The following is a 26478-nucleotide window of genomic DNA, read 5'->3' on the forward strand; positions in this document are numbered from 1 at the left end:
AAGACGTCTCTCAGTATTATCTCCCAAGTGACACTGGCTATATGTAGCTGGTCATGGAAAAGCCAGCGGGAAGGAAATCTGGAGTTAACCGGGGTGAACTACAACAGGAAAGAGCCGTTGCCTCGGTTGAGGGCTGCGTAATATTACGTTCCAGGCCGGTATTGTACGGTAACGCGGTTATTTTGGCTTTCATTCTGCCCTCGTCGGTGAAATGGATGTTTCGTAGATACGTGGGATTTCATGCACAACGCCCTTTTTGTCAATTTATTAATTTGGAATTGGAACATACTTTTCCTCCTACATAGTATGCTTCTCGACTCAGGTGCCGGACAAGCCATCGAACACTCAGTCAATAAGTATGGTCTCGTCTCTAAGCCTCGGCTGATTAAAGGTTTGACGTCATTGGTCCGTTTGATAAGATCGTACTCCTTAGAGGTCAGCCCTAACCCTCATAAGATAGAGCAGTGGGATATCACATGCTGTTGATATGAATTCTTTCCTCTAAATAAAGATTAAGCGCGTGGCTCTTTTAGACTTGAGCAAAACGTTGGCCAGGCATCTTGGAGACGCCCGCTAGAGTGGAGACCTAGTTCTGGTGCTGATAACGATAGTACGGCACACTTTCCCTTGGAGATCGATCCGACATGTTTAAATGTCTGCAGCCGTGAGCCAATCTAAGTCCATCGACGAGGAGGCATTAACTCCAGAGAGAATCTATGAAGCCGCTGGGATAATCTACGTTGACGCCAGAACCATTCAGCTCTACACGCTTCGGGTACAAGCTGCAATATGGTGTTTAGCCTCAATGGCCTCGTATCCACTTCCATTTCCTGCGTGGAAATGCACACGTCAGGAGAACCAACACGCATTGTTCTATCTGGCTTCCCAGAACTGACAGGAACACTAATGGAACAACGGGCCCAAGCAAAGGAAAAGTTTGACCAGTATCGCCGGTTCCTGATGTTGGAGCCTCGTGGCCATCGAGATATGTATGGCGCCATTCTTCGCCCAGAGACAGAGCTAGTCAAGACAGGAGAGGCCGATTTTGGCGCCCTCTTTATGCACAACGATGGGTTCTCGACGATGTGTGGACATGCAACGATTGCCCTGGGTCGATTTTTGGTTGATTGTGACGATGAACAGATCTTTCCGAGAAGAAAACTGTTGAAGTATAATGCTGAAACACAGACAACCTCTATCAGGCTTCATGTGCCATGTGGGGTTGTTGATGTGAGTGTTCCAACACTGGTAATAGGGAAATCCGACCCATCTCGTCCGGTATCCTTCATATCTGTCCCGTCGTTCGCTACGGGAATATCGGTGACTGTCCATTTGCCTGAGGAAAACCGATGGCCAGAATTGGGCGGACGTGACTCGATTACGGCGGACTTTTGTTATGGTGGCGCCTACTACTGTGTGATTGGCGCAACAGAGCTAGGCTTTCCTCAGGGACTTTCAGAGGATGACATTCAACGACTATCCCACGCAACTGCACTCCTCAAAAAAACTGTAAATGAAAATCCAGACCTCTCATCTCTGACTCGCCACATCCAAACCTCCGAACAGGGCGTTTTATACTCAGTGCTTATCGTCGATGATGCGAAACGTATTAACGATCCATCAAGCTCTGAGAAGGGACTGTGCTTCTTTGCAAATCAGCAGATAGATCGATCTCCAACTGGCGGCTCTGTAGCTGCCCGAATCGGTCTTGCTTATACCAAGGGCGATCTATCTATTGGAGAACAGCGGAAATTTGACTCTCTGTTTACCGGGTCCAATAAAGGACTCAAAGGATTCGTTGGCTCGGCTTTTGAAGAGCTAAAGAAAGAAAGTGGAGTGGACGGCTCCCAGAAAAATATTAGCGTAAGAGTCAAAGTTGAAGGTTATGCAAACTATATGGGATATTCTACGTTTGTGGCCGAAAAAGCAGATGGCCTTGGTGTGAATGGCTTTCTACTTTAGTATAAGATTTTTAATGGCAATGCGATTTTTTGTTTGATGATCACTTTGACTACCAACTGCTCACTTGCTATAACCATGCTAAGACTGACCATATAACACTGAAGCAAATTACATTTCAATCAGAGAAAGTTCCTTAGGAAGATACGGCTCCTCGAGCTCCTTGACTTCCTCCTCCGTCAACTTCACCTGCAATGCGGCAACAGCCTCATCAATACGTTCAGGCGAATTAAGTCCCAGAGCCGGAAACGTGCCGTGATAATGAAGCCATGCAATCGCGATCTGGGCCATAGATACACCCTTGGCCTTTGCAATGTTCTCCACTCGGTTAACAATCGCCTTGTCGGCCTCGCTCTCACGCATACGAACGAGAAGCTTCATCGCAATATCGGTAGTTTCACGATTAGAGTCGCGTTCCGTCCATGGACGTGCAAGTACACCCCTTGCCAATGGAGACCAGGGAACCAAGCCAATACCGGCATCCTTGCAGTAAGGAATCATCTCGCGCTCCTCCTCACGGCCAATAAGACTGTAGTAGCTTTGCATGACGATGAATTTGTGCCAGTTGTTTTGGATGGCAACGTTTTGCAAGGCCTGGAACTCCCACGCTCGCATCTGTTCGACGTCAGACAAAGAGCAAATTCTAGAGAATTTGAGAGAGAAAAACGTACCGAGCTAGCACCGATATACCTCACTTTACCACTTTCCACAACATCATTCAAAGCCCGCATAATTTCTTCTCTGGGTGTTTGCCGATCAAGACGATGGATATACAAGACATCTATATATGTACCAAGACGCTTTACGCTCTCATCAACGGCATCTATGATCTTCTTGCGTGACAGTCCGACGCGGTTTACCCAAGTTCCGTCGTTGTTCTGTGCCAAGTGTATCGGAGTCTGGCCACCTTCATCATCCACACCGGTATATAGCTTGGTCTTGATCACGACTCGTTGTCGGGGGATGCTGTATTTTTTCAATGCTTTTCCGACGATGATTTCCGAGACTCCGTTGGAGTAGCAATCGGCCTAAGAAATACAAAGTTAGCGTTTTCATTAACGAGAAACATGTTGAGTGGGGACAACCAACTGTATCCCAAGTGTTTATACCCCGTTGGTAGGCATGGTAGATGAGAGGAAGAGATTTCTCTTCATCCATGACCCAACCTGCCCACTCAGGAGAGCCAAATCCCATACATCCAAGAATGACCTTGGAAACTTTCAAGCCCGAGTTGCCGAGTCTTCTCGATTTCATCGTGTCAGCAAATCACCATATGCCTTGAATAGGCTCAATTCTTGAAAGGAATATGTAGCACTCACCGGCCATACTCCATCTTGGGGAGAGTAGCCATAGCTCAGACTTGAAGTGTGTCTCGCGCTGAAATTATACCCCTAGGTATGTTGTTTATCAGGAGTTTTTCTGTCGCTCTTGTTCTGTTTGTTTCCCTTGAATTTGAAGTGGCCCATTGAGCCTTGAAATCTATTTCCAACGGGACCATCAACAAGTTTTATATCTGGCACAGTAAGCCGTAAACAAATCATTGAACCAAAATAAACATTTCAAAGCAGAATACAGATCGCAAACTCATCGGCTTTTCAACTTAGCGCCGATATGCGAAACCAATCCATCTGTTTATCCATGCCATATGAAGCAATTAGTACAGAGGATTCGTGTAATATATCCTATCCTAGCCCTTATTAACACGATGGATCCTATAAGATCAGCGCATTGGCTTTCTGGAATAGGCCGATATAGCGCTTACTTTTAGGGTTCCGGCTTTATGCCAGAAATCCGTTCCAAACCCGAACCTACGTACAGAAAGGATATAAGGCAAATATGGACAAATCCATACTACTTGGGCGCTTCGGCCATTTTCCCACATAAATACAAGCATCTACAACTTCTGATTTCAAGTTGATGCTCTCTCTACATCTTTGAAGGTACTTTTGTAAAGAAATTGTCTGTTAGGAATCCTAGGCTGTCAACGCCCAAATGGGCTTAGTTCTATTTTAGGACCCAAGCCCTAAGTCCCTGAATTCTTTAATGTAGGCTTCAAATCTCGCAAATGATGATGTCGTCGATGATATTAATTAAATAGGCAACAACAATGTAAGAGCAAGAATAGTTTCTATTTACTTCGATACTCGTATTCAGCTTCACACATACGTCTCAAATAAATCAACCAGTATGGTCAGACTCAGAAAACAAATAGACTCTCAACATCGTCAGCCGTTACACGTCTCCAGGGTGCCAATCGAGATAGCCCATGAAATCTTCAAGTATCTCTCGGAACCGGATCAGATATGTTTTGCATTGACGTGCAGAGTCATGTATTCTTATTTACCCTCATTCCTGGAACTCCAAGGCATAGCGCTTCCGCGGCTGCTGCCCTTCAAACGACGATCAATGTTATACCGCCACATCGATCTGGATAAAGAGCAAGAGTGCAATTGCTTCGTCGTATTGCGGATCAGAAATACTGGAAGTTCTGCAGTCATTGCTGGAAACTTCATCGACCTTCTGCGTGGCGGTATCGTTTTGTACGTTCGATTCTTCCTCGTCATTCATCCACCTTGAGACCATCGCTGCAAGGTTGCATACCCTACGCCGGGTAAAAAGGCCTTTGTCCATGTTTAGCCATCTCATTCCCAGACATGGTGCAATTAGCCAGGTTACTGGAGACGGCTGGGCAGAGCTCCTTACCGCGAGGAAAATATTATGACAACAAGATTATATATGGTTCAAGAGACGCCGACGATAAAAGAGTTTTCAGGCATGACTGTACGAGTGCATTTACTGTCGGTCAGCAGCACCATCCTCTTGCAAGAGTAGAAGTCTTCACCATATTTTATTGGGACGAGGAAGGTGATGAAGTCTCGGTTAAGAGTCATTATACATTTCGAGCATCATATACCACTAAGGATAGAACTCTTAGCCTGAAAAGCGGCAATCCCACACAGTTGGCACCCGGTATCAAAACCCACTCGATGTGTCCGCACGTCTATCCTAGGGGATGGCTTGGACAATTTTTCCGGGAAGCAGGGTGGGACTCTCTAGAGCTTCCCATAGTGCGTATTGCGTGTGAAATTGATTGGAATCCTCTAGAGGATAGGGGATGGGAGGGGTATTGCAGTAGGATATCGAAGGTATCAAATTGTGACTGTGATGCGGCGGCTTTGGGTGAATTAACCTGGCCGTTTCCCGATTTTTCAATCGGTCTTGTGCGGGGCCTCGGGCCCGTAAAATCGCTTGATAATTATCTGAAACGATTCATACGAGGTACTAAGATAGTGGCTGGAGGCATTATCTCTGAATTTAGTTAAATATACCGACCAATTGAATACGTCTACCTAGGCATTTCTTCTAGGTTGGCAGGGTGTGAAGACAAATATGTGAATGATGAAGATTTAGGAGCGCAGTTCAAGCCATCGGTGGCAGTGACTATTGAAGAACGAATAGGATAAGCTCTCCAGGAAACGACAACTTGGTGCATCAAACTTGACAAGCACTCACGAAATCTTGTGTTAAGGATCTTGGGTGTAGCTGCATGATGCCCAGGTGTGTGGATGAAGAACGGAGGATTTCAAGGTTGTATGGGCAACAATTGATGCACTGGCTTAGATATATACTCCTGTGATAATACTTGACTCTTGCAATTAAGAGAATCTCTTCCAATAGCTGCATTTTGAATGCCAAATTCCCCATCTTGTTGGAAAGGAAATTCCAATTAGCATTCAGATAGCTCCAGCTCAACAACGGATGATTATTGATGCTCCGCAGTCTGACAGTCCGACCATCCGCTCAGAACTGACTGAGATTGAAAAGTAGTGTATTGTTTGTCAACAGGCACATTAATCAAGAAAAACATAAGAGAAGCGTGAGATCATTATACTTCAACCTCACACCACACCCCGCGCGTGATCAACACATTGCATCCTTTCAGTATGGCGGCACAACCGGACCACTTCCTCGTTGGAAAACGCATAATTGTCGCCGGCGGAAGTTTCGCAGGACTCTCGTTTATACTTGCTTTGGAAAAGCTATGGAATTCTTCTCTTCCACGTCCCGAGATCCTCATGTATGAGTACGACGCTCGCGTCAAGTCCATCGAAAAGGACCCATACATGCTGAACATCAACGGATTCAGCCAAGATGGCGGCCTAGTCACTATCCAGGATCTAGGCTTATTGGATGATGTGCGAAAATATGGAACACTAAACAGCGGCGATATTCGTGTCTGGTCAGACAATTGGAAGTGGCTTTCATCCATCAATCCAACTGCATACGGCAACCTGCCTGCGGCAACCATTCGAATCACACGCGAGAACTTGAAGCGCATTCTCGTACAGTCAGCTGAAACAACAAATACAACTTTACATTGGGAATCAGCATGTACGTCAGCTGAGCGTCTTCCCGATAGAAGAATTTGAGTCACAATCTCTGATGGCACAACACAGGACTGTGACCTCCTCGTTGCCGCAGATGGCGCAGACAGCAACATACGGGCCTGCTTTCGACCAAAGGACATGAAGACTAAATACGCCGGCGCGACTCAGATTGGCGGAATTTCGCGTCTCACAGGCTTATTGCCCAAGCCCATTGACAAGGACTACGTCTTGCAGATGTCATCCGGCGAAGGTGTCTGCTGTATCTACAACCCCTTTGACAAGGATACAATTGCCTGGGCTATTAGCACAATCGGACCGGAAAGAGAAGCCAAAACGAACTTTAATGAACAAGAATTTGAAACCTTGAAAAAAGAGGCCCTTGAGACAGCCTCAATGTTCCAAGAACCGTTCAAAACCGTCGTTGAAGCCACCATACCAAATACCGCATTCATCCGCCCAGCCAAAGAGAAATACGCATTCCGACACGGCGACACCAGTCTCAAAGGCGTCATATTCATTGGCGACGCCAACCACATCCTCAGCCCGTATGAGTTTGTAGGCGCAAACCTAGCGCTGAAAGACGGCTGGGATCTGGCAGAGCAGATCTGTCGCAATGGGTCTTCCTTGGATTCTGCCGCTGCTTCCTATGACCGGAGAAGTTTTGCGCGGTTTGATCCCGTTTTTAAATTTTCGCATGAGCGGATTGGGTTTGGGCATTCGACGGGCAAGAAATGGTTGTTTTATAAATATGGGATGGCTGCTCAGAGGAAATTGAAACAAGTTCATTAATGGTGAACTGTTTGACTCGATCGTTGTACTCAAATGATGGACTGATTATCATTGATAGTCAAAATTATATGTAGCAGGGACGACTACGAATATTCCCTCTATTGGCATCTCTGAAACGAGACTCAGTTAGCCGAAGCAAAGAGTCATAATGCAATAATTTTGACACGAAGATAATCCAAGTAGTGCCAATTGGATTGTTATTTAGTGTAGATGCGCTGGCTGAGAAGATTGCGGATGATATCAGGATGCTCATAATGCTTTAGCCCTAGCCCTAGCCCTAATCGGCCCGAAGAGGAAGTCAACACCAAAAGAAGGAATATGATCGAAATCCAATTTATGATTATAATTGTGAAATATCTGCAGCTTATCGAGAGACACAAGAAATAGATTCAATTTATATCAAGGTGACCTGTTGAAAAAAGGCATTTTAAGACTTCAAAGTACCACAATTCATAAAATCATACCCGTACGTCCCATCCTCCCCTTCTTTCTAAGAACATGAACCCCTACCTACCACGGCGGATTGACCCCCGAATACGTGCCCCCAAACCCCTCCACACAAATATCCCTAAACACGCCATTATCCTCCTCCGGCGTGGCCTCCAACATAATCCTCACCACCTCCCTCGCACCCACCCCAGGTCTCAAATGCGCATACCCGCCTCCCAGATCCGTCTGCAACCAACCGGGACTAATCGCAAACACCGTGAAATTCTGTGCCGCGAGTTCAGACGCATATTGCACCGTCAACATATTCAACGCCGCCTTCGAGACTTTATACGCCGGTACGGACGCAATATCGGATTTGTGGGACCACCCTATTGAGCCGAGGGTGCTGGTGATATTTACTATCTTTCTGCCCTTTGCGGCTTTGAGTAAAGGCAAGAAAGCGGCTGTGACGAGATGCACACCCGTCACGTTTAACCGCATGGTAAACTCAAAATCGGATAGAGACATGGCACTTGTTCTGCCGTGCCGTTCGGATTGAGTGCCTGCATTGTTGATTAGGATGTCCAGTCCACGGCCGTCACTGAGTTGGGAGACTTGAGTTGCTGCGGCGGTGACGCTGGCGGGGTCCGTGACGTCGAGTTGCACGTGTTTTAGGCGGTTGTTTCCAGAGGAGGAGATGAGCTTTGAGAGGGCATCGGGAGGGGAGACGCTACGTGATGTTGCGTAGATGGTTCCGATGGTTGTTGGGGGGAGAGCGAGGAGTTGTTGGACTAGTGCCAGGCCCAGGCCGCGCGAAGAGCCGGTGATGAGCACAGAGGCCATTTTTTCGCGATATTTCGTTTCTCCTCTTTAATTCAATTTCTTGATGATCTGAATACTTATGCAACCATCATGGGCGGTGCGGGGTGAAATAGATATATACATATATATACCCCCATATTTATATTCCTCATAATTAATCAGAGTTCTCCTAGTTCAGATCCGGAGATTAATCCATCGTACCTGGTCCTTCAGGGTCCTATTGACCATTGATCGGTTGATCCTTTTTATTTTCCACTCATGCTCTACGGAGATAGATCGGCTTTATCTATCGGCCATACTTCACAAGCCGAAGGCTAAAATCCGTATAACCTGTAACTAGCCATGATAATACTATTGAACAAATCAGATACTTGTGTGTTTAGGAATCATTGATAGGCAGAGCCATGGCTCTCCTGGGGCTTCATTCGGATACCGTAAAGCTAGCTAGTTAACTAGTTAGATGGAGAAGATTTGCTTAAAAAGCCCCAGAGTTTATACGCGGGTTCGCGGATTGGCCCTAGCGCTCTATAGACAAACACAGGCCCGCGTAGTTACTAGTTAACTATCAATGTAATTAGGGCTTGAATTAAGCTTCATCGTTCGTCTAACTCGGGGTAGGATATGGTATTCAAGTCTATCATCCTACCTATCCCTCATCGGTTAGAGTCATTGCAGAATACTACTATTTAGACCTGGCAATTGTTGTTTCTCTGAGTAGACATGAGTAACTTATATTGCGCCACAATGTCCTACATACAGCTTATTGACCGCTTAAAAAACTCGATCTGGATATTGAACATCAAACAATCTAACACAGGTACAAGAATGACAAAGTATGAAACAAATTGCTAAAAGAGAAAAAAAAGATCGCTGTCGAGAACAACCATAAACACCGTGACCCCATAACCCGTAACCCATTAGTAGAACCCATTATACATCATGATACAGGTTGCACGGGTGCACTGGTAGGAGTCTGATTAGTGATCAGATCCGAACTACTACCGAGCAACGAGCCAGGACCTCCACGCATCCGTAGCAGACCCGGTCCAGTACAGATTCGTCCGGTTTGCATCATATTGCGCAGCCGCTTTCGTCGTGCGGCTCCGCTGCGTTCTTCTCCGCGTGTTGATCCTTCGTCTACCCATTCGATGCGCTCTACTTTGAAGCTCATACCATCGTGGTTTCCTTCCCAGGCTCGGGACTTAAGGCCAAACATGAGCGTGGACTCGTAGCGTTCCAGTCGCGGAAGAATGAGTAGTGTAATGTGTAAATCTTTGTTTGGTGGGGGCACAGGTGGGATCAATGGCTTCGCCGTCGTTGTGCCTGACTCAGCTGTCGGCTGAGGCGCGTGGTGATAGTCGCTTTTGATCTCCAAGTCGAGCATTGAGATATCCACATCCTCTCCCCATTCTCCACGAATATAACCAGAGTGAATGGCAGCTGCCACAGGATCTGAGTCATCTGTATAGACGCCAGTTCCCCAAACAGCTCGCCTTGCGCATATCTCCTCTCGGTGACTGGGATCAATACGGAAACGTGGTACACGAATTGTAAATGTGCAGTTCTCCTTTCCTTCAAATCGAGGGATAGGAACCGGAGTACTGGTATAGCCAAACTTTTGACTTTCTCCGGACGAATTTGCGCTAGGAACGCCGATACGTGGCGCATATAATGTCGAACCTAGATGGTGTCGCGGTAGCTGAGCAACACTTTCCAGAAGTGGCTTGATATTGACCAGAGTTCGAGCATCCCGGAGAGGAACAACAGATGGAGCCGAGGTAATAGTAGATGATATATTGCGTGGCGCGTGGTGGTGATGGTGATGATGATGGTGGTGGTGCGCTGGCGTCGTAGTAGCCACCGGAGCAACCGGTTCAGTAGGGGTAGGCGCTTTGCCCATAACACTCGTTGTACCAGGAGTGGTACGCGGTGCAACACCTTCATCCTCATTCTTATATCGATGATGATGATGACTGTAATTTTCAATGTTAGTTCGACCCCATAAAATGTCGTTGAGAGCCACATACTGGTGATGGTGGTGGTGGACGTGCCGGCCCCGGCGAGATCCACCTCGAGTTGACGGGGTGCCTCGTAAATCCTGGGCTGGTTCGCCGAGGTCAGTAGGCTCTTCGTCTTTTGAGCTTCGCTTCCTGCTTAAAGCAGCACCACCACGTCCAGCTTTACCCTCGTCCACATGTTCGGATGCCCCAAAACTATCCCGTTTGAATGGGCTTGCAGTCATTGGTGTTGGGGGACCACTTCCGGTTGAACTGGAAGGGCCTGTGCCCACGCCACTGCCAATGCCTGCAAACACCCTGCCTAGTTCCCCTTTGATGCCGGTCTCTCCAGCAGAACCAATGAACTGGGCTTGGGCTCCTTGTACGGCTTGCGGCAAGGGTGATGCACGTCCAGCACGTTTTCCATCCGCACCGATTCCTAGTAGAGTGCGATGCTGCATCAAATCATCACTGCCCTTCCTACGTTGCTCCTCGGCGGCTGCTGCTGCTGCTGAGCCCGATGCACCAAGAGATGATTGGCTTGCGGAAGGCGCAGAAGTGACCGACAGTGGACGAGGCTGTGACTGAGTTTTACCTAGGAAAGATTGTTCATGAGGAGGTGGTGTCGGCTGACTTTGCCGGGAGTGAAGTGAGAAACTCGAGTGGGATGGAGTGGTAGCGGGGGCGCTCCTTGAGGCACCCAACTGCGAACCAAGCGACTTGGTATAACTTTGGATAGATCCAAATCCAAACCCGGATCCGGAACCGGATTCAGAAGCAGTTGTTGTAAAGCGCCGCGCCTCGGGGGATTTGGGTTGGCTTCTTCCAATCTCCCATGATGGACGATTAGGTCGATTCTCGTCCCGCTCCGCTGGAGGAACTCCATATCTACCATGTAGTAATCCAAAAGCAGGCTTTCTCTCCGGTTCATGAGTAGTATTTTTCTCCTTCTCCCGTTCTCGCGCCAGTTGTTCCTCCCGAGCCCTGTCCGAGTATATTCCGCCATATCTCGCAAATGGACGTGTCTCATGGTCTAGATAGGACGTATTGTGATGCGTACTTCCAAAAATACTCTCGCTAGACGTCCGTGTTCGAGGGCTATATGCGGGTGCTCGAGTTTCCTCCTGCTGTGGTTGGCTACTTGGGCGTTGAATAGCGCTGTTCAAACTCACTCGGCGGGAGTGGCCGAAAGGCGGATCGGAGGCAGTAGCATTGCGAGGAGATTTTTGAGTGGTGGTCGACTTCTCGGGGTACTGTGAGAACGATGATCGCCCGAAAGAAAATTTCGTAGAGTCAGAAAATCCACCAGACTCCGATCTCGAGGACTGTCGCGAGAGTGGGTCTTTGGCGAATGGCTTGTCTGGGGTCTGTGAACGACGCATTAGAGGATGGTCGATGGTAGATGGTGGTCTGGCAGGCGCATTTGGAGGCGACATTGCTCCACTAGAGTTGCGAGAAGCTCCAAACGGAGATGACATGGATGGTCTTGAGAAGAGCGAGGTTGGATGATCGCGGGACGGCCGATCGGGGTCTGATCCTAGCATTGACGATATCGACATGCTCGCTCCGGGACGATGTACCGATCCGAAGCCGTGATCACGGGAGAATAGACTTGAGGATGGTTGAGATAAAGACCCGGATGAGTTGCGGGCTGGGTACGGCTGTGGTGGCGACGGAGGAGGCATTTGGCGGTTTCCGATAGTATGCGCAGAGGATGTTTCCGAGTTTGCTACATGCGAATTAGCACGGATTGTCCGTTATGTACCAATCAAGACACCAGGAACGATGAAAAACATGTGATTGATATAACAGTCGAATATTTGAGCCGCAGCCGAAGAAAACTCACCAGCAGTAGAAGAAGCTGACTTGAGATTCCGGCTCCGGTTCACGGACCAACGGCTCTCCTGGTCCCGTGGAGATGAGGTGCGTCGCATGGCCGACGCTATAGAAGATGTAAGAAACAAAGACTAGGAAAGATCATGGTGAAAATGGATGGATGGGGAGTAGCAAATAGACAAGGAAGGGAGTTGCATGGGGAAGCGGCGAATCTCGTGGTCTGAGGTTTGTCCGACAATCCCTTGGGCCATGCGGGCAGGGGTACGCGCTACTCCCGAAGAAGCTAGCCGGAGAGCTGGACGAAAGCGGCTAGCGTTCCCGGGATCAGATGGAAGTCCTCGGGCAGCCCCAATCATTGTGTTCCTTTTCCATCGCAGAAACGGATCACCGATCGGCGCTTTGCCGATGTGGTCGACACATACACAGTGACATACTCTGTAGTACAGTGACACACCTCCCCCCAGATACCAGCAAGTAGATACACGCAACCCCTGCCACGGGATGACACTATTGCTGCCTTGCAGAATGGCGCTTGTTTAGTTTCACATGTCTGATCAAATTGACCAGACAAAAATAAAGCAAGAACCCATCCGGCAGCCCGGACTACCTGCTGATACCCGGTTTGGCGGTTACACAGGGTGCGTCACGCAGATGTGCCAAAAGGCCGCACCTGAGTCTGACACAATAGCTCCCAAGAATATTGCTTGTATGTTACAGACAATCTGTGTCAAGGAACAGGGGCTTATCCATGGTGAAGAAAAGAATAACAATATGGCAGAACAGCAAAAGGTATGATGTGTCGGGTGTACGAAGCAAAGCAAGGGGGAGCCAAGAACAAATGGAGAATGTTTCCTTACCATCACGATAGAATGCACTGTCCTTCCCCAGAATTCCATTATTCTTGACGGGAGAAGTGAGCGCCGAGCGCTTTGCTACATCAGGCTGCATTGCGCCAAAACGCGTAGGGGATGTGGAGCGAGTTTGATTCCTCAGATCCGGGTTATAGGAGTGCGCGGCGTAGCCATACGTAGGCATAGCGCGAGTCGGCTCGTCTGCTGGCCGACGCAGAGAATCGTAGGCTGTATGCGATCGTGCCTCCGGTCGCGACGTTTGTGGTTGTGAGGATCCATATTCACGGGAGTGTTGAGGAGCGGTGCTGAAGAGCAACGGCCGAGGGAACGGAGGGTGAGGGATTGATGGTGGCCGAGATTCCATGTTATTTCAATGTTGTCACTATCATGGGTGAAAGGCACTCGATCAGTTCAAGTTCGGTGGTGAGTGAATGGTCGAGTTCTGGTCGAGGGTGGAAGACGAGGTCGCGAGCCCACACGTGCCAGTTCAATCGCGCGGGATGCGAGAGAGAGAGAGCGATGCAGAACAAATACAATAACAACAATCGAAGAATGATGCGAGAGGCGATGGTCGATCGGTGTGTATAGTGTTGTAAAAGTCGGGAAGAGGTCGGTGACACTGGTCGGGACGCAGTTGTGAGGTGAGAAGAAAGGAAGAGAAAGGATTACGAACAGTTGTTGTTGTGGAGAAGACAGATGGGATCACCGACTTTCAGTTTCTGCTGGTAAATTTAGCCCGCAGAAGCAATGGGGTGCTTGGTGGGGCCTGCCGTTCCTTATCCCTGCAGCTTACCATCATACTTACAGTAGCTCACATTGCCTTACAGTAGCCGTATCTGCTGTACGCCATTTCTATGCTTGATTTACAGTTTTACTACTAGAGCATGTTGGTCATCGACTTGGGCACCAGAAAGCCTGAGTCAAGTCTACTGGTCCATGCACTCGTAGCTTGATTAATTACCCGGTACTCCGTAGTAAACACCAATGATATGCTCGGTGGGCCTAGCAGCCAAAGAACGGCCGCGGAGAAAAGACACCCCTAGGTCGCTTGAAGACGGCGATGAACTTTCATTGAAACCCTTCTACTAAGAATAGGCTTACCGCTGTTTTCGAAATTACAAAAGAAGGATTTCCGTCAAAGAACACAGACAGCATGATCGACCTCGGAAGGTTGCGACTGGGATTATCTGAAATGTGAATGGGTGGATTGCCGCGGAATAGATCCGTGCTAGTGTTACAATACAACACACAATATAGTTACGTATTGTTTTGTATTCGTACAACCGAAAAAGCCGGACCTTAATTGCGTAAGTTATCTTAAATAACTAACTAGTTATCTTTCTTTTCTTTTCCAGTGTATTTTCCAGGCACCCATGACCAACGATTTGATGTTCTTACTTGTGCCAGCTAGCAAATGTATCAAGCGCGTGTCAGCCTGTTCGCATCACTCTTCTGCTTTGGGCTTCAGATATATGACGTCTTGGCTCGACCTGACGTGTTCCATCAGAGTATGTTGGCTGATCTCTAATCTTATTAGCGGAGGATTTATCTGATTCTGGGCATACGACTCTGATTACTTCCACCTAACGCAAGCGAAATCGAGTAACATAGGATTGCGCGCTTCGTAAGTTAGCCATAGTGATATAATATTTAGATATTCCTCTAAGTTGATAGATATTTTGTTGGGAACTGTGTAACCTGGAGGATGGATGTTTTGCGTCCAGTCCCAGCCTCAGGGTTGGTGGTTCATTACGTCCATACCGTATGGGGGGTGTAAAGTGTAACTTAGCTGTGACCGGTTTCTGGCCCCGCTAGTAATTTAGGTTGACACGAATCCTTCGGAAGGTTTGATGGTGCAAGCGCCGTGACATCGACGTGCCTGATCGTCTTTGCGATGAACTATGAGCATCGGCCTCGGCCCTAAATATTGCTAACTATCATTTAATTCTGTTTTTTCATCTATTGAAGTACGGCCAAAGGTCAGTGTTCTCTTCGTCTGATGCACGAAGAAATGCAATCAATATCTCACCGCCCAGCCGAGCCCGCTAATGTAAGGTGGAGTAACGAGCTAGCCCCATCAGGCTAGAGCGTTCCTTACCGACTTCTGAAGTTCTTATCAGCTGCGTTGTACCTCTATCTCCCATGTGGCCCGTGCGCCTTCCTCCCGGGCTCATCTTCTTCAACTTCACTTTCTTTGGTTGAGCTTCAGATAGTACAACCTCGTTCTCCCTACTGTCAGTGAGCCAGTGGCTCGCCGTGCCTGGGATAATGCAACTTTGTGAGACAATTACATAGTAGCTGAAATCCGATGCGACTCTCACCACACCCTCCAATCCTATCTGGTACGTCTGATAGCTCGGGCACGGAGACGATTCACCCTACCATGCCCTTTCCTCTGCCCGGAAGTCCTGGCTCATCATGGGCTGCTTATCGGGAGAGATTCAAAGCGCTTTTTCATGATGCAGATCCGCGGGTGTGCACCGCTTTCTGGTTCTTTGGTATGTATCTTTTCGACTTGTCGCATTGGTCGCGTGCTGCATCGCAGGCTGTCTCATCTCAGCGACCATGCTAATGCATGATTATGACAGGCTTGATCAACAACGTTCTCTACGTGATCATCCTCTCGGCAGCCCTCGATCTTGTCGGTTCCGGTTTCCCCAAAGGAGTCGTCCTCCTAGCCGACGTTGTGCCATCATTCATAACGAAATTGACCGCGCCGTACTTTATGCATCTCGTTCCCTATCCGATACGCGTATTGATATTCGCCGCTCTCTCCGTATGTGGCATGCTAATAATCGCTCTCACGCCCGCTCATACCGATGGCGGATCGATTTCTACAAAATTAGCTGGCATAGTACTCGCGAGTCTTTCAAGTGGTGCCGGTGAACTCAGTTTCCTGGGTCTGACACATTTCTATGGTAGATTCAGTCTTGCATCTTGGAGCAGTGGCACCGGTGCAGCTGGACTGGTTGGTGCGGGTGCTTATGCTGTTGCCACGACTTCCCTGGGTTTAAGTGTGAAATTTACTCTCCTAGCATCGGCTTGTTTACCGGCGATTATGCTCGTGAGCTTTTTTGTCATCTTGCCTCTGGGTCCGTTGCGTCTCGCATCTTGTGAAGCAGTGCAGTATCGTAGTATAGTCAATAGGCATGATACAGAGGTTGAGTCGCGACATGAAGGTCGAGCTGATGAGACAAATGAGCAGGACAGCCTCTTGGGTTCTCCAGAACGTAACAGACCCTATGTGAAGGCTGTTGAGAGTGGTAGAGTTTCGCGAGCGTGGGCATCATTTCAAGAGAACTTGAACCGCTCCAAAGGTCTATTCTTTCCATTGTAAGTCAAAACCCCAGATACTACGTCCTTCAGGTCTAACCCTTTACAGCATGCTCCCCCTTCTTCTAGTGTACGTCGCAGAATATACGATCAACCAAGGAGTAACGCCCACACTCCTATTCCCTCTGAAAGAAACACCATTCGAACAATACCGCGCATTCTACCCAGCATACAATGCCATCTACCAAGCTGGAGTCTTCATCTCCCGCTCATCCTCGCCATTCTTTCGAATCCACAACCTCTACTTCCCATCCTTCCTACAGATAGCGAATCTCGCAATCCTGACTCTGCACGCTCTATTCAACTTCATCCCGAATGTATATCTCATCTTCCTCATCATCTTCTGGGAGGGGTTATTAGGTGGGTTGGTATATGTAAACACCTTTGCAGAAATTGCCAATCGAGTACCCGCCGCTGATCGAGAATTTTCTTTGGCGGCGACTACTGTGAGTGATTCGGGTGGTATTTGTATTGCTGGATTTCTGGGAATGGCGTTTGAGGTGTGGTTATGTCGTTGGCAGGTTTCTCAGGGGAGGAAATACTGTACGATGTCGTAGTGAGCCATTATACCTAGTTAGTATATCACGTAGTGACAAGAATATTGTTGTTCAATTTCCCTGTGTACTTCTGACCAAACTTAAGAGTAATTGTATCAAATTTATACATAGACGGAGAGGGACAATGTGGAATACCTAGGCACATATGTCTTGCACTGGAATAGATGACAATTATACGGTCCAAAAAACATTTGAACTCGTACTACCTCTGAAGAACATTGAATCTTCATAATGTACCTAGGTACGCGATTATGAAACCATAAGCTGTAAAGCCTACCTGGAGATAATTGCTAGCCTCAATTCTAAACTACTACCTAACTAGTACCGGTAACTAGTCCGGCCGGTCGTTGATCGGCAGAAATTCCTCCAACGTGGTTGGTGGATAAAACAACCAGCATATTTATAGCCCAACTACCTGTTTTGAATATCTTCTTCAAGGTTAGGGTTGTGGGGGAGAGTCGCAGGAAGTCATGCGTGGATCCACCATACCTCTCGCGACCTCTTGCTATGTCCTCGTTGTGGCCTCCCCGAATCCACCACTCGATTAATGCGCTGTCCTTGGGATTGGATTTGATTCTTCGCAAGACTGCCATCATCACTACCACCATTATGAAGCAGACAATGAATCATGAATGGCTCCTCGGGCTTGCGTTGACCGCCGTCACTATGTTGCCGATTGTTTCTGCTGACTTGACGACAACCATCAGCTCCACCACGAATTGGGGCACCTGGGAGGGTTTCGGCGTGTCCCTTGCATGGTGGGCGAAGGCGTTTGGCACGCGGAGTGATCTGGCTGACATCTTTTTCTCCGCCACGTGGACAACGTACAATGAGCAGAGCATTCCCGGCATGGGACTCACCATTGCACGGTACAACGCCGGCGCCTGCAGCTGGAATACCGTCAACGGCTCTACGATGGCCGCGTCGCCTAGCATTAGTCAGTCGCGACAGATGGAAAGCTACTGGTTGGACTGGCTCAACTCGTCATCGAGCTGGAGCTGGAGCGTCGATGCAAGCCAGCGTAACATGTTGTCTATGGCCCAATCCCGCGGCGCAAACATATTCGAGCTCTTCTCTAACTCCCCACCGTGGTGGATGTGTCTCAATCACAACCCCTCCGGGTCCGACGACGGCTCTAGCAACAACTTGCAAGCGTGGAACTACGACCAGCATGCGGTATATCTCGCCACCATTGCTCAACACGCTGCGAGTAACTGGGGCGTGTCCTTTCAGTCAGTTGAAGCCTTCAACGAGCCGTCCTCGGACTGGTGGAATGGCAAAACAGGAACCCAAGAAGGTTGTCACTTTAACGTCAGCACCCAGGCGACTGTAATTGGGAATCTGCGCACTGAATTGAACAACCGGAGACTCAGCTCGATCCTGATCTCAGCTTCAGATGAAAATACCTATGACTTGGCTATTTCTACGTGGAACAACCTCGGGAGTGCGGCGACGCGCAATGTCGGCCGCATCAACGTTCACGGATACCAATACGCCGAGGGACGGCGGGATACGCTGTACAGCCTGGCATCCAGCGCTGGGAAGCGGCTCTGGAACAGTGAGTACGGTGAGAACGATGCGACGGGCCAGACGCTCGTCACCAACCTGCTCCTCGACTTCCGCTGGCTCCACCCCACGGCCTGGGTGTACTGGCAGGCCATCGATGGCTCTAGCTGGGGCCTGATTGATGGGAACAATGAGAAGGTTTCTCTCGGAGCCGTCAGCCAGAAGTTCTTTGCACTATCACAATTCACCCGCCACATTCGGCCTGGGATGACCATCCTGGACGGTGGGAGCAACTACACTGTCGCGGCATACGATTCCACGGCTCAGAAGCTGGTCATCGTTGCTGCGAACTGGGGTGCTGCCCAGTATCTCAACTTTGAGCTCTCCGATTTCAGCAAGCCGGGGGTCAGCGGTGCCTTGATCCCGCGCTGGATCACCCAAGTCGGAACCGGCGACCAGTATGTTAGCCACAACGATACATATATTAGCGGGACCAAGTTTTGGTCGTATTTTCCCACAGGAGCTGTACAGACGTTCGAGGTGTCGAACGTGGTGCTGTAAAACGACATGTCCATTTAGACTACCTTCAGGTTTCTATGGGCTGAGGATCGATATGATCCTAGTGACTTTGGGCTTGATAGGGATCGGATCCATGGATGAGAAGGGATAAGCGGACCGGACCATTGGAAAAAAAAAATACTACTTGCGTAATCTCGAGATGATATTGTTCTCTTGTATAAACATGAAGAGGCCGTTCTCGTAACGAAGCAAAGCTATGTAATTCTGTCCGGTAGTACATTCAAGTTTACAACACGTCCTATCCCAAAAAACCCAAGATCCGGATGTTTCAGTACAGAGTAAATAGATGTGCGAGTAGACCATACTCTGAGTCGTGACATCGCCCGTCCAGCCCTAATCGATAGCCCTATGAACGGACACAACCCTAACCCTATTCAAAGTCGATAACGCAATCACACGTCAATCATATCATTGGAACAGACCACTCCAATGAAAACTTATCAATAAATTAATAAAACACTGACGATCCGCTGACATGTCTGTCACATGCCTCAGTCAACTGTACTACGAGTACGCTTAGTAACTTTTGAATTTACCCGGCCACTTTCACATGCAAATCGCGGCTTGACATGCGCCCTCGACATTCATTCTTTCATGATACGCATCTACTGGGAAAACTATACATGGCAATTCAGAGGATGTTTATAAACAATAGCTCATGAGAATTCAACATAAGAATTATTGGGATATTAACATGTGCGTAAATAGTTGAAAAAGAAGTGGCATATTCACCGGTGGCAGGGCATCCCCGGATTTGCATGTGACTCGAGTCATTCATCCCTTGAGTGTCTCCACTCTATGACAACAACTAACTTACTGTGTAGTTATCTTTCCATGACAAACTAATTATTGGTAATACGTATCTGATCAACGTAGTATTATTGGCTTGCAACCATGGCTTTTGCGATTAATCCCCATCTCAGTTCATAATCTGTCTCTTAAGGCGTGGCATTTTGGGGGTTTCGGGTTTGTCTCTCATTTACCCCGGATTTCATTTCTTTCTTTGGTTACAATAAGGCCGACTTTTTCCCGCAAGTAAAATCATCTAGATATATATTATTGATGGTATTACAGCGGCCAAAGTATTTCCTCTCCGACTGGTATCATATGGATGTTCGAACATCGGTAAATTTACAAAATGATTGGTGAGTTGCCGCAAAGTTCTTGGATTCATGATAGTTGAGGTTGACAAAAGACAGACCATGTCCTTGGTCGACCCTCCACACAGTTCAGAAAGATACAAGTTCTGGCTGTAGTGTCGTTTTGGTCTTTATATTTGTTCAAGTACGCCTCCCGACTACGCAGCACTTGATAAGAGATGTACATAGAAGGACTAATAAATAAACAGAGGCAACAACAACGGACCCCCAGGTCTCCGCAACATCTCTATCCGCCTCCGCAACCGCCTCACACCATGGCAAACCATGGTCATAACCCTCCTCTGGCTCTACGTTGCCCGCAACTTTTCCAAAATCATGGGCTTCGAAAGTCCCGAACCTTTGGCGAACCTCTACTCCCGCTCCTATTTCCGTGCAACATGGATCACAACCGCACTAGATGCCGGCTTCTGGACCGCAATGAAAATCCGGCCCAAATGGTTAAAGGATATTGCCTCGATGGTGTTTAGTGTGTACTATCTCATTGCCGCTGAGCAGGCCGACGAGAAAGTGCGTAGGGTACGCGCTACCTTGACCGTGGAGCATTTACGTGTTTCGTTGAATAAGGCGACGACGCCATACCTGAACTTTTTCAATGAGCTCCTGCGGCCTAGGTATACGAAATACGGGCCTAGGCAAATCAGGATTGCGAGACCGAGGGAGTCATCGTATCGAGAGCCCGTTAATGCGTGGCTGTATTTTGATGGCACGCTGGCCGAGTTGCGTGAACAGACGCAGTTAGTTCTAGATGTCCCTGGTGGTGGATACGTGGCTATGGGTCCCAGGGCTTCAGATGACAAGCTTTTGGCTTGGGCTGGGAAGACTGGGGTTCCGATTTTGAGCCTGGATTATAAGAAGGCGCCCGAGTTTCCTTATCCTTATGCATTGAACGAATGTTTTGATGTTTATCGGTCTATAGTGGAGAGTAGAGGTCGTTGTGTCGGTCTTGGTGGACATAGTCGTCCCCATATCATCATCTCAGGGGACAGTGCGGGAGGGAATCTGGCGGCGGGTATGACGATTATGATTTTGCAGTCTGGTAGGACTGAGACTCGAAAATGGATGGGAGAAGTCCCGCTACCTCCGCCAGATGGATTGGTATTGATTTACCCTGCGCTGGATATGAACATCGGTAGTTGGATGACGGAAGAGCAGATGTCTCTGATACAGGACAGGGGTATGCGCAAGACAAATGAAAGAGTACTACGACGGAAGAGTGAAGATTACAATCGACTAACACCTAAATCTTCATTTTCGCGTTCGGCTGATCATACCAATCAAGAATCGTCCCCTGTGAAGGACTACTTCAGCAGCCGTCCTCAACCCCAAGCCAACGGCTCAGAAAACGCCGTATCCAAGCCCGACTCAACTGCCCAGAATAAACCCAACCAAATAAAAACACGAACTGCAGTGTCTTCCATGCTCTCCTACTTTGGTGACCGCATTCTCACCCCCGAAATGATGCGCGCAATGATCATCCTCTACATCGGCCCTCATAATCGCCCAGACTTCAAAACCGACTTTTTGCTATCACCCGTCCTAGCCCCCGACGCAATTCTGGCCGCTTTCCCAAAGACATATTTCATCACTGGAGAACGAGACCCGCTCGTCGATGATACCGTTATCTTTGCCGGACGTATACGACAAGCAAAATTACATCGATTCCGTGAACGGCAGGAGCTAGCATTAGAAAACTCTCGCGTTGAGTTCAACGAAAAAGATCACGTTGAGGTTACTCTGATACCTGGCATATCTCATGGATTCGTCAATTTTCCGGGAATCTTTCCGGATGGAAGGAAACATATCAATAAATGTGCGAAGTGGATTACAGAGTTGTTGGTGTTGGCTGCTGAGAGGGATCTTAGAGATTCTTCTAGTAGCATTGTTTCTGCTGTTGAAAAGAGCTTTGAAAATTCCGAATCAAAGGATTTTAAGCTGCAGGAAAACCAGCAAGATAACAAACGTGACTCGTTCGCCGCAGAGTCATCGGCGGACGAAGATCATCCCTTGGAAATGAGCGTTGCGAGGTTCACGCCTATCAAACAATCTGATGTCGCCGGCCAGAAGTCGAATAGCAAAGCCTCCCCATCCAACCCAGGAAACAAATTCACAACCCAGAAATCAGAGCGCAAGGATAGCATGCCATCAACAAAACTACCCCGTCCCCATCGATCTTCCCTAGGTGCATCAAACAACAAACCTCTCCCATTCCCTCTGCGTCTCCCATTGCTCAAAATAGTCAAGGACTCAACCGACAGTACAGGTATAAATGACTATCAGGTCGACCATGAGGAAGATGAGGGTGATGATGATGATGGAACAAAGAGTATTGTATCCGAGAATGAAATGACGTTTACTCGGTTGCCTAGTGAGGAGGACCTTATAGGGAGACGAATGGATGGATTGGCGGGTGGGTTGATGGGGTTGGGAGAGGGTGTTAGAACGCCTTGATAGATGCGTGTATAATCACCAGGGGATATAAGAATAGACAGGTCTGGAGTGATATATAGATGTATGATGCCATGCATTGATACTTAAGAATGATATATGATGTTAGCGTTCACATATAGTTTGGTCCAAGTCTCATATACCTAGGCATGTTTGGTGGGGATGTTCCCCTGACAATGGCAGACAACTGACAATGTACACCTCCCTGGTCATCTTCCTACTATCCACAAGTGATCGCCCAAGTAGTGTTGCCAGTAAATACCATCTTCAAACCGGCATTGAATGCGCAGTAACGAAAGGTGCTGTCGAGGTGGCAAGGAAGTTGGTTGGGATGGAAACTTGACACCCAGCAGAGATGGCCGGCTTCATGGACGAGATCGAGAACACAGAATTTGTATCCATAACTCCAGCAATTTCCTTTGTTGAGAAGTTGACGGCGGAGTCCATGTTATCATACTAACATTGAACTCAAAAGAGAATAGGCAACTTCCGTCAACAATGAATACTCTAAGCACTTGGGATGACAGGCTTCCACCAGGCAACAACTGTGTTGACATCTAGAGAGCACTCACAACATGTTTTCCTCTCTCTTGAGATTTTTATTGTATCCTTGAGTGGGATTCTGATTATTATTCTTGATCATCAATGGATCTATTACCACAATATAAGCCAGCGAGCTTTGCAAAAATCGCTAAAACTATACTGCATGCAGCAGCAGAGAATGAAGAATCAGTCCATTATTTCCTCTGCACAGGGACAAACTTTGCACGCATCAAGAGGCTCTTTGATTCAGGTGAACATGAACACAGACCTTACGCGTAAGCATTATTCATTTAATTTTCTACTCTGCAAAGGTTTGTAGTTCCTTATAGAAGCTTTTGCTTCAATGCCAGACAAAGAACACTGAAATTCGTCGTAATGCATAGCGCTGCAGATACTTGGCTTTCAAGATGGGCATACACATTACCAGAAGTTCAACTCTCTATCTCCGTTGAAATGGATTGTACTCTTGAAGCTTTCTACAGATCGTTTCATGGCAGGTAAGTATGTTTCTATCTTCTCTTTACATAGTTCAAGCTAATTTTATGGATCTGAATCTAGTTACAAAAGTACCAGATGGTGCTTTTTACCCATCTCTAGGTCGAAAGTGGCCTACAATTGCGCTAGAAGTAGGGTATGCCGAGTCATACGAAGATCTCGTTAGAGACGCAACCCTACTTATGGAAGGTTCAAAGGGAAAGATTGGTCTGGTGATCATAGTAAAGTTACAACCTTTAGAAGCCGATGAAACAGAAATTCAAAAAGGGTTTGTGGAGGTCTGGGCATACAATTATGAGAGAAAGAACTGCTTTAAACTCGGGCAACAAGTGAGTGAACTATTTATATTTCAGGAGCGGTTCGAATACTAATGCTTCTAGACGCTCTATCCTCGTCCCTTATATCATACAAGGCAGAAAATCAGTATATCCTGGCGGAATATATACTACGTGAACAGGAACGGAATCTCAACCCTACAAAAAGTCCACCACCCTTGCTCCTTGATGGTCTCCGCATGTACATTGACGGGGCCGTGGAACGGTTTTTAAGCCGTAAAGGACTCAGAGAAGATTCAAGTGGAGTTAATTTTGATTGGTATAGTTAGACTTGATTCATAGTTAACAGGAGGCATTCCAATAATGAATGATCAGATGAGTTAGTATATCGGAGAGCTCAGTCCTGAATCAAAGGTCATCGTACCGCAGCGTCTCCTCCTCGTATTAACCTTGAACTGGTCAAATATTACTCAGAATTGAAGTCATCTTCTGAGTCTTCCCGTCTTCCCCGTCTCCATCTTGATTTGTACAAGTCTGACTCCGAGCTTGAGTCTTCCTCTTCCTCTCCATCTTCGTTCTCATCCTTATCCTCATCCTCGTCTTCGAGAAGATACTGCCCATCTGGTGACCTGTATTTAGAGATCCATTGCCGCACATGCGGTTCTAACATTCCTATAGTCATCCGATGTAGGTGCAAAGGGGTCAACTGATCCTGAGAAAGCTTCGCTTCAACTAGCCTCACGTTCGGAAATTGCAAGTGTAAGGTTTCTCAATCTGGGGTACGCAGCGCCTGCATCTGAGGATTATCCGTTAATGTGGATGCCTGTTCAAGATGCATTACCGCTGCCCAAGAGTCAGAGAACGTTGCCCCTAATAGATCCTCCCAAACGCCTCCCAACTGAATTGTATAGATGTCTAGTGGTCTACCCGAATTATATGCCGCCTGCTGGAGGCCCTGCTCTGCTTGCTTGGATTTCCAGATAGTTTCACCATACTTATAAGCAAGCGCGTATACCACGAACTTGGCCATTTTGGCAACTGCCAAGGAGATTACCGTCGTGCCATTCTCATCCGTTACAAAAATATCTTCTTCTCCACTGAGAGTCAACGCCGATGCCACTTTGTGGTAATTCCTTTTCACTGCATAGTGAAGTGCGGATGGATCACACTATCAAGCGCACAATTGCTTGCCACTTCCATCCAACCAGGGAGTGCTTCCTCAGATTGAGGTGTTGAGAGCATGAGCTCAACAAGGTACATGGTTAATGGTGCCCTTTTCTGCTCCACTACCACCTCTACAGCCGTTGTTTCATCCATAGGATCTCGGTACCAGACGTTTGCCCCATGGTGTACAAGGGCCTGTACGATCCCCAAGTGAGTCAAGGAGGACGCCATGTGTAATGCTGTATCCATCTGTAGCGACTCGATGGCAGGCGGAATCACTTCCTGAACTGGACAGGATATCTTCATCTAGATCCTTGATCACATTACCATTGAAGATCACTTTAACTCTAGTAGACCTTGCTAATTCCAATACAGTCCACCCGCGACTAAACCATGGGGAGAGGATTATGGCAAGACACGCAGTCTCGGCATCCACCCATTTCCACCTCCGAATATAGCAGTCATGAACAAGCGTGATTCTTGCGCCCTCGTAATTGTGCTCCATTCACTTGATCGCCTTGTCTTTGGCAGCTTTGTCTTTTGGTATGCAGATTGCGTCCCACCAGATGCCCGTGCATTGCCAGCGTCTTGCGATCCGCTCAAAGAATCGATATAGACATTCATTTACTTCTCCATCAGCTGAGACCCCATTTCCAGTTCCATCGGACCAGACATGGGATATGGCCATCTAAGGTTCAGCGACGTCGATGGTAGACTTCCCATCCAGCCTCCAGCCAGTCGGTCTCCCTACAAGAGCCGGTTCGTCCAACTTATCGACTGAAAACAGCCCCTTGAGGGTGCTACACCGTTTTTCCTGCGAACAGGACGCCACTCCATATTCATGACGCTGAGTCACGGATGTGTAGTTGAGGATAGAATATTCACAGAGCTCGAATGTGCAACGGTCGTGGCCTTCATGTCCGATCATGCCCATACTCTTTTCCCTCTCGCTTGTGGGGATTAAGTAGGGGAGCTTCGTCTCCCAGTCTTCGAGGTTGTGTCCAATGGATGGCCCAGACTCGATTTGGACAGAGCCCGAATTCGTTAGTTGCTCTTCGTAAGGCTTCGTCGATTTTGGTGGCTTCCGTATTGATAATAACATATCCAAGGGCTGCTTTCCTAACCGTCAAATGGCCCCCATGAGAGGATGACCGTTCCCCAGGGCTTCTTGACATAGATATCAACCGGGGTGTGATGGGTTTGGGCAGCAAGGATGAAAGAGGGGCTTTGATACAGCCAATTTGAACTTCCGGGGCTGGCGTAGCTGGAAAAATCCTGAAGATCCCTGCAGAAAATGTAATCAGGATACATAGGGCGTGCGGATTTCTGAAGAGACGTAACATCAACCTG

The 26478-nt window shown here is 47.9% G+C and overlaps 10 protein-coding genes across 10 annotated transcripts; 6 read left to right on the plus strand and 4 right to left on the minus strand.

Moving 5' to 3' along the window:
- Positions 1 to 789: 789 nt before the first annotated feature.
- EYB26_007279 (uncharacterized protein) lies at positions 790 to 1962 on the plus strand (the record flags this gene model as incomplete). Its single annotated transcript, XM_054266551.1, has 1 exon — positions 790 to 1962. One exon carries the CDS (start codon positions 790 to 792, stop codon positions 1960 to 1962), a length of 1173 nt encoding a protein of 390 aa, XP_054122526.1.
- A 108-nt stretch (positions 1963 to 2070) lies between these two features.
- EYB26_007280 (uncharacterized protein) lies at positions 2071 to 3213 on the minus strand (the record flags this gene model as incomplete). The annotated part of the gene is made up of 3 exons (XM_054266552.1): positions 2071 to 2574; positions 2631 to 2987; positions 3049 to 3213. The coding sequence occupies 3 exons, from the start codon at positions 3211 to 3213 to the stop codon at positions 2071 to 2073; spliced, it is 1026 nt and encodes a 341-aa protein (XP_054122527.1).
- Positions 3214 to 5903: 2690 nt separating this feature from the next.
- Positions 5904 to 7136, plus strand: EYB26_007281 (uncharacterized protein; the record flags this gene model as incomplete). The annotated part of the gene is made up of 2 exons (XM_054266553.1): positions 5904 to 6302; positions 6417 to 7136. 2 exons carry the CDS (start codon positions 5904 to 5906, stop codon positions 7134 to 7136), a joined length of 1119 nt encoding a protein of 372 aa, XP_054122528.1.
- Positions 7137 to 7646: 510 nt separating this feature from the next.
- EYB26_007282 (uncharacterized protein) lies at positions 7647 to 8408 on the minus strand (the record flags this gene model as incomplete). The annotated part of the gene is made up of 1 exon (XM_054266554.1): positions 7647 to 8408. The coding sequence occupies one exon, from the start codon at positions 8406 to 8408 to the stop codon at positions 7647 to 7649; it is 762 nt and encodes a 253-aa protein (XP_054122529.1).
- Positions 8409 to 9324: 916 nt separating this feature from the next.
- EYB26_007283 (uncharacterized protein) lies at positions 9325 to 13435 on the minus strand (the record flags this gene model as incomplete). The annotated part of the gene is made up of 4 exons (XM_054266555.1): positions 9325 to 10360; positions 10415 to 12113; positions 12231 to 12326; positions 13078 to 13435. The coding sequence occupies 4 exons, from the start codon at positions 13433 to 13435 to the stop codon at positions 9325 to 9327; spliced, it is 3189 nt and encodes a 1062-aa protein (XP_054122530.1).
- Positions 13436 to 15379: 1944 nt separating this feature from the next.
- EYB26_007284 (uncharacterized protein) lies at positions 15380 to 16961 on the plus strand (the record flags this gene model as incomplete). Its single annotated transcript, XM_054266556.1, has 3 exons — positions 15380 to 15569; positions 15660 to 16404; positions 16454 to 16961. 3 exons carry the CDS (start codon positions 15380 to 15382, stop codon positions 16959 to 16961), a joined length of 1443 nt encoding a protein of 480 aa, XP_054122531.1.
- Positions 16962 to 17468: 507 nt separating this feature from the next.
- On the plus strand, positions 17469 to 19028 carry EYB26_007285 (uncharacterized protein; the record flags this gene model as incomplete). The annotated part of the gene is made up of 1 exon (XM_054266557.1): positions 17469 to 19028. One exon carries the CDS (start codon positions 17469 to 17471, stop codon positions 19026 to 19028), a length of 1560 nt encoding a protein of 519 aa, XP_054122532.1.
- A 1156-nt stretch (positions 19029 to 20184) lies between these two features.
- Positions 20185 to 22654, plus strand: EYB26_007286 (uncharacterized protein; the record flags this gene model as incomplete). The annotated part of the gene is made up of 3 exons (XM_054266558.1): positions 20185 to 20191; positions 20246 to 20330; positions 20395 to 22654. 3 exons carry the CDS (start codon positions 20185 to 20187, stop codon positions 22652 to 22654), a joined length of 2352 nt encoding a protein of 783 aa, XP_054122533.1.
- A 796-nt stretch (positions 22655 to 23450) lies between these two features.
- EYB26_007287 (uncharacterized protein) lies at positions 23451 to 24060 on the plus strand (the record flags this gene model as incomplete). The annotated part of the gene is made up of 3 exons (XM_054266559.1): positions 23451 to 23469; positions 23578 to 23691; positions 23753 to 24060. 3 exons carry the CDS (start codon positions 23451 to 23453, stop codon positions 24058 to 24060), a joined length of 441 nt encoding a protein of 146 aa, XP_054122534.1.
- A 370-nt stretch (positions 24061 to 24430) lies between these two features.
- On the minus strand, positions 24431 to 25633 carry EYB26_007288 (uncharacterized protein; the record flags this gene model as incomplete). Its single annotated transcript, XM_054266560.1, has 3 exons — positions 24431 to 24696; positions 24748 to 25132; positions 25295 to 25633. The coding sequence occupies 3 exons, from the start codon at positions 25631 to 25633 to the stop codon at positions 24431 to 24433; spliced, it is 990 nt and encodes a 329-aa protein (XP_054122535.1).
- Between the last annotated feature and the right edge of the window lie 845 nt (positions 25634 to 26478).

Source organism: Talaromyces marneffei, chromosome 5 (assembly GCF_009556855.1).
Source record: "Talaromyces marneffei chromosome 5, complete sequence".
Classification (NCBI taxonomy): Eukaryota; Fungi; Ascomycota; class Eurotiomycetes; order Eurotiales; family Trichocomaceae; genus Talaromyces; species Talaromyces marneffei.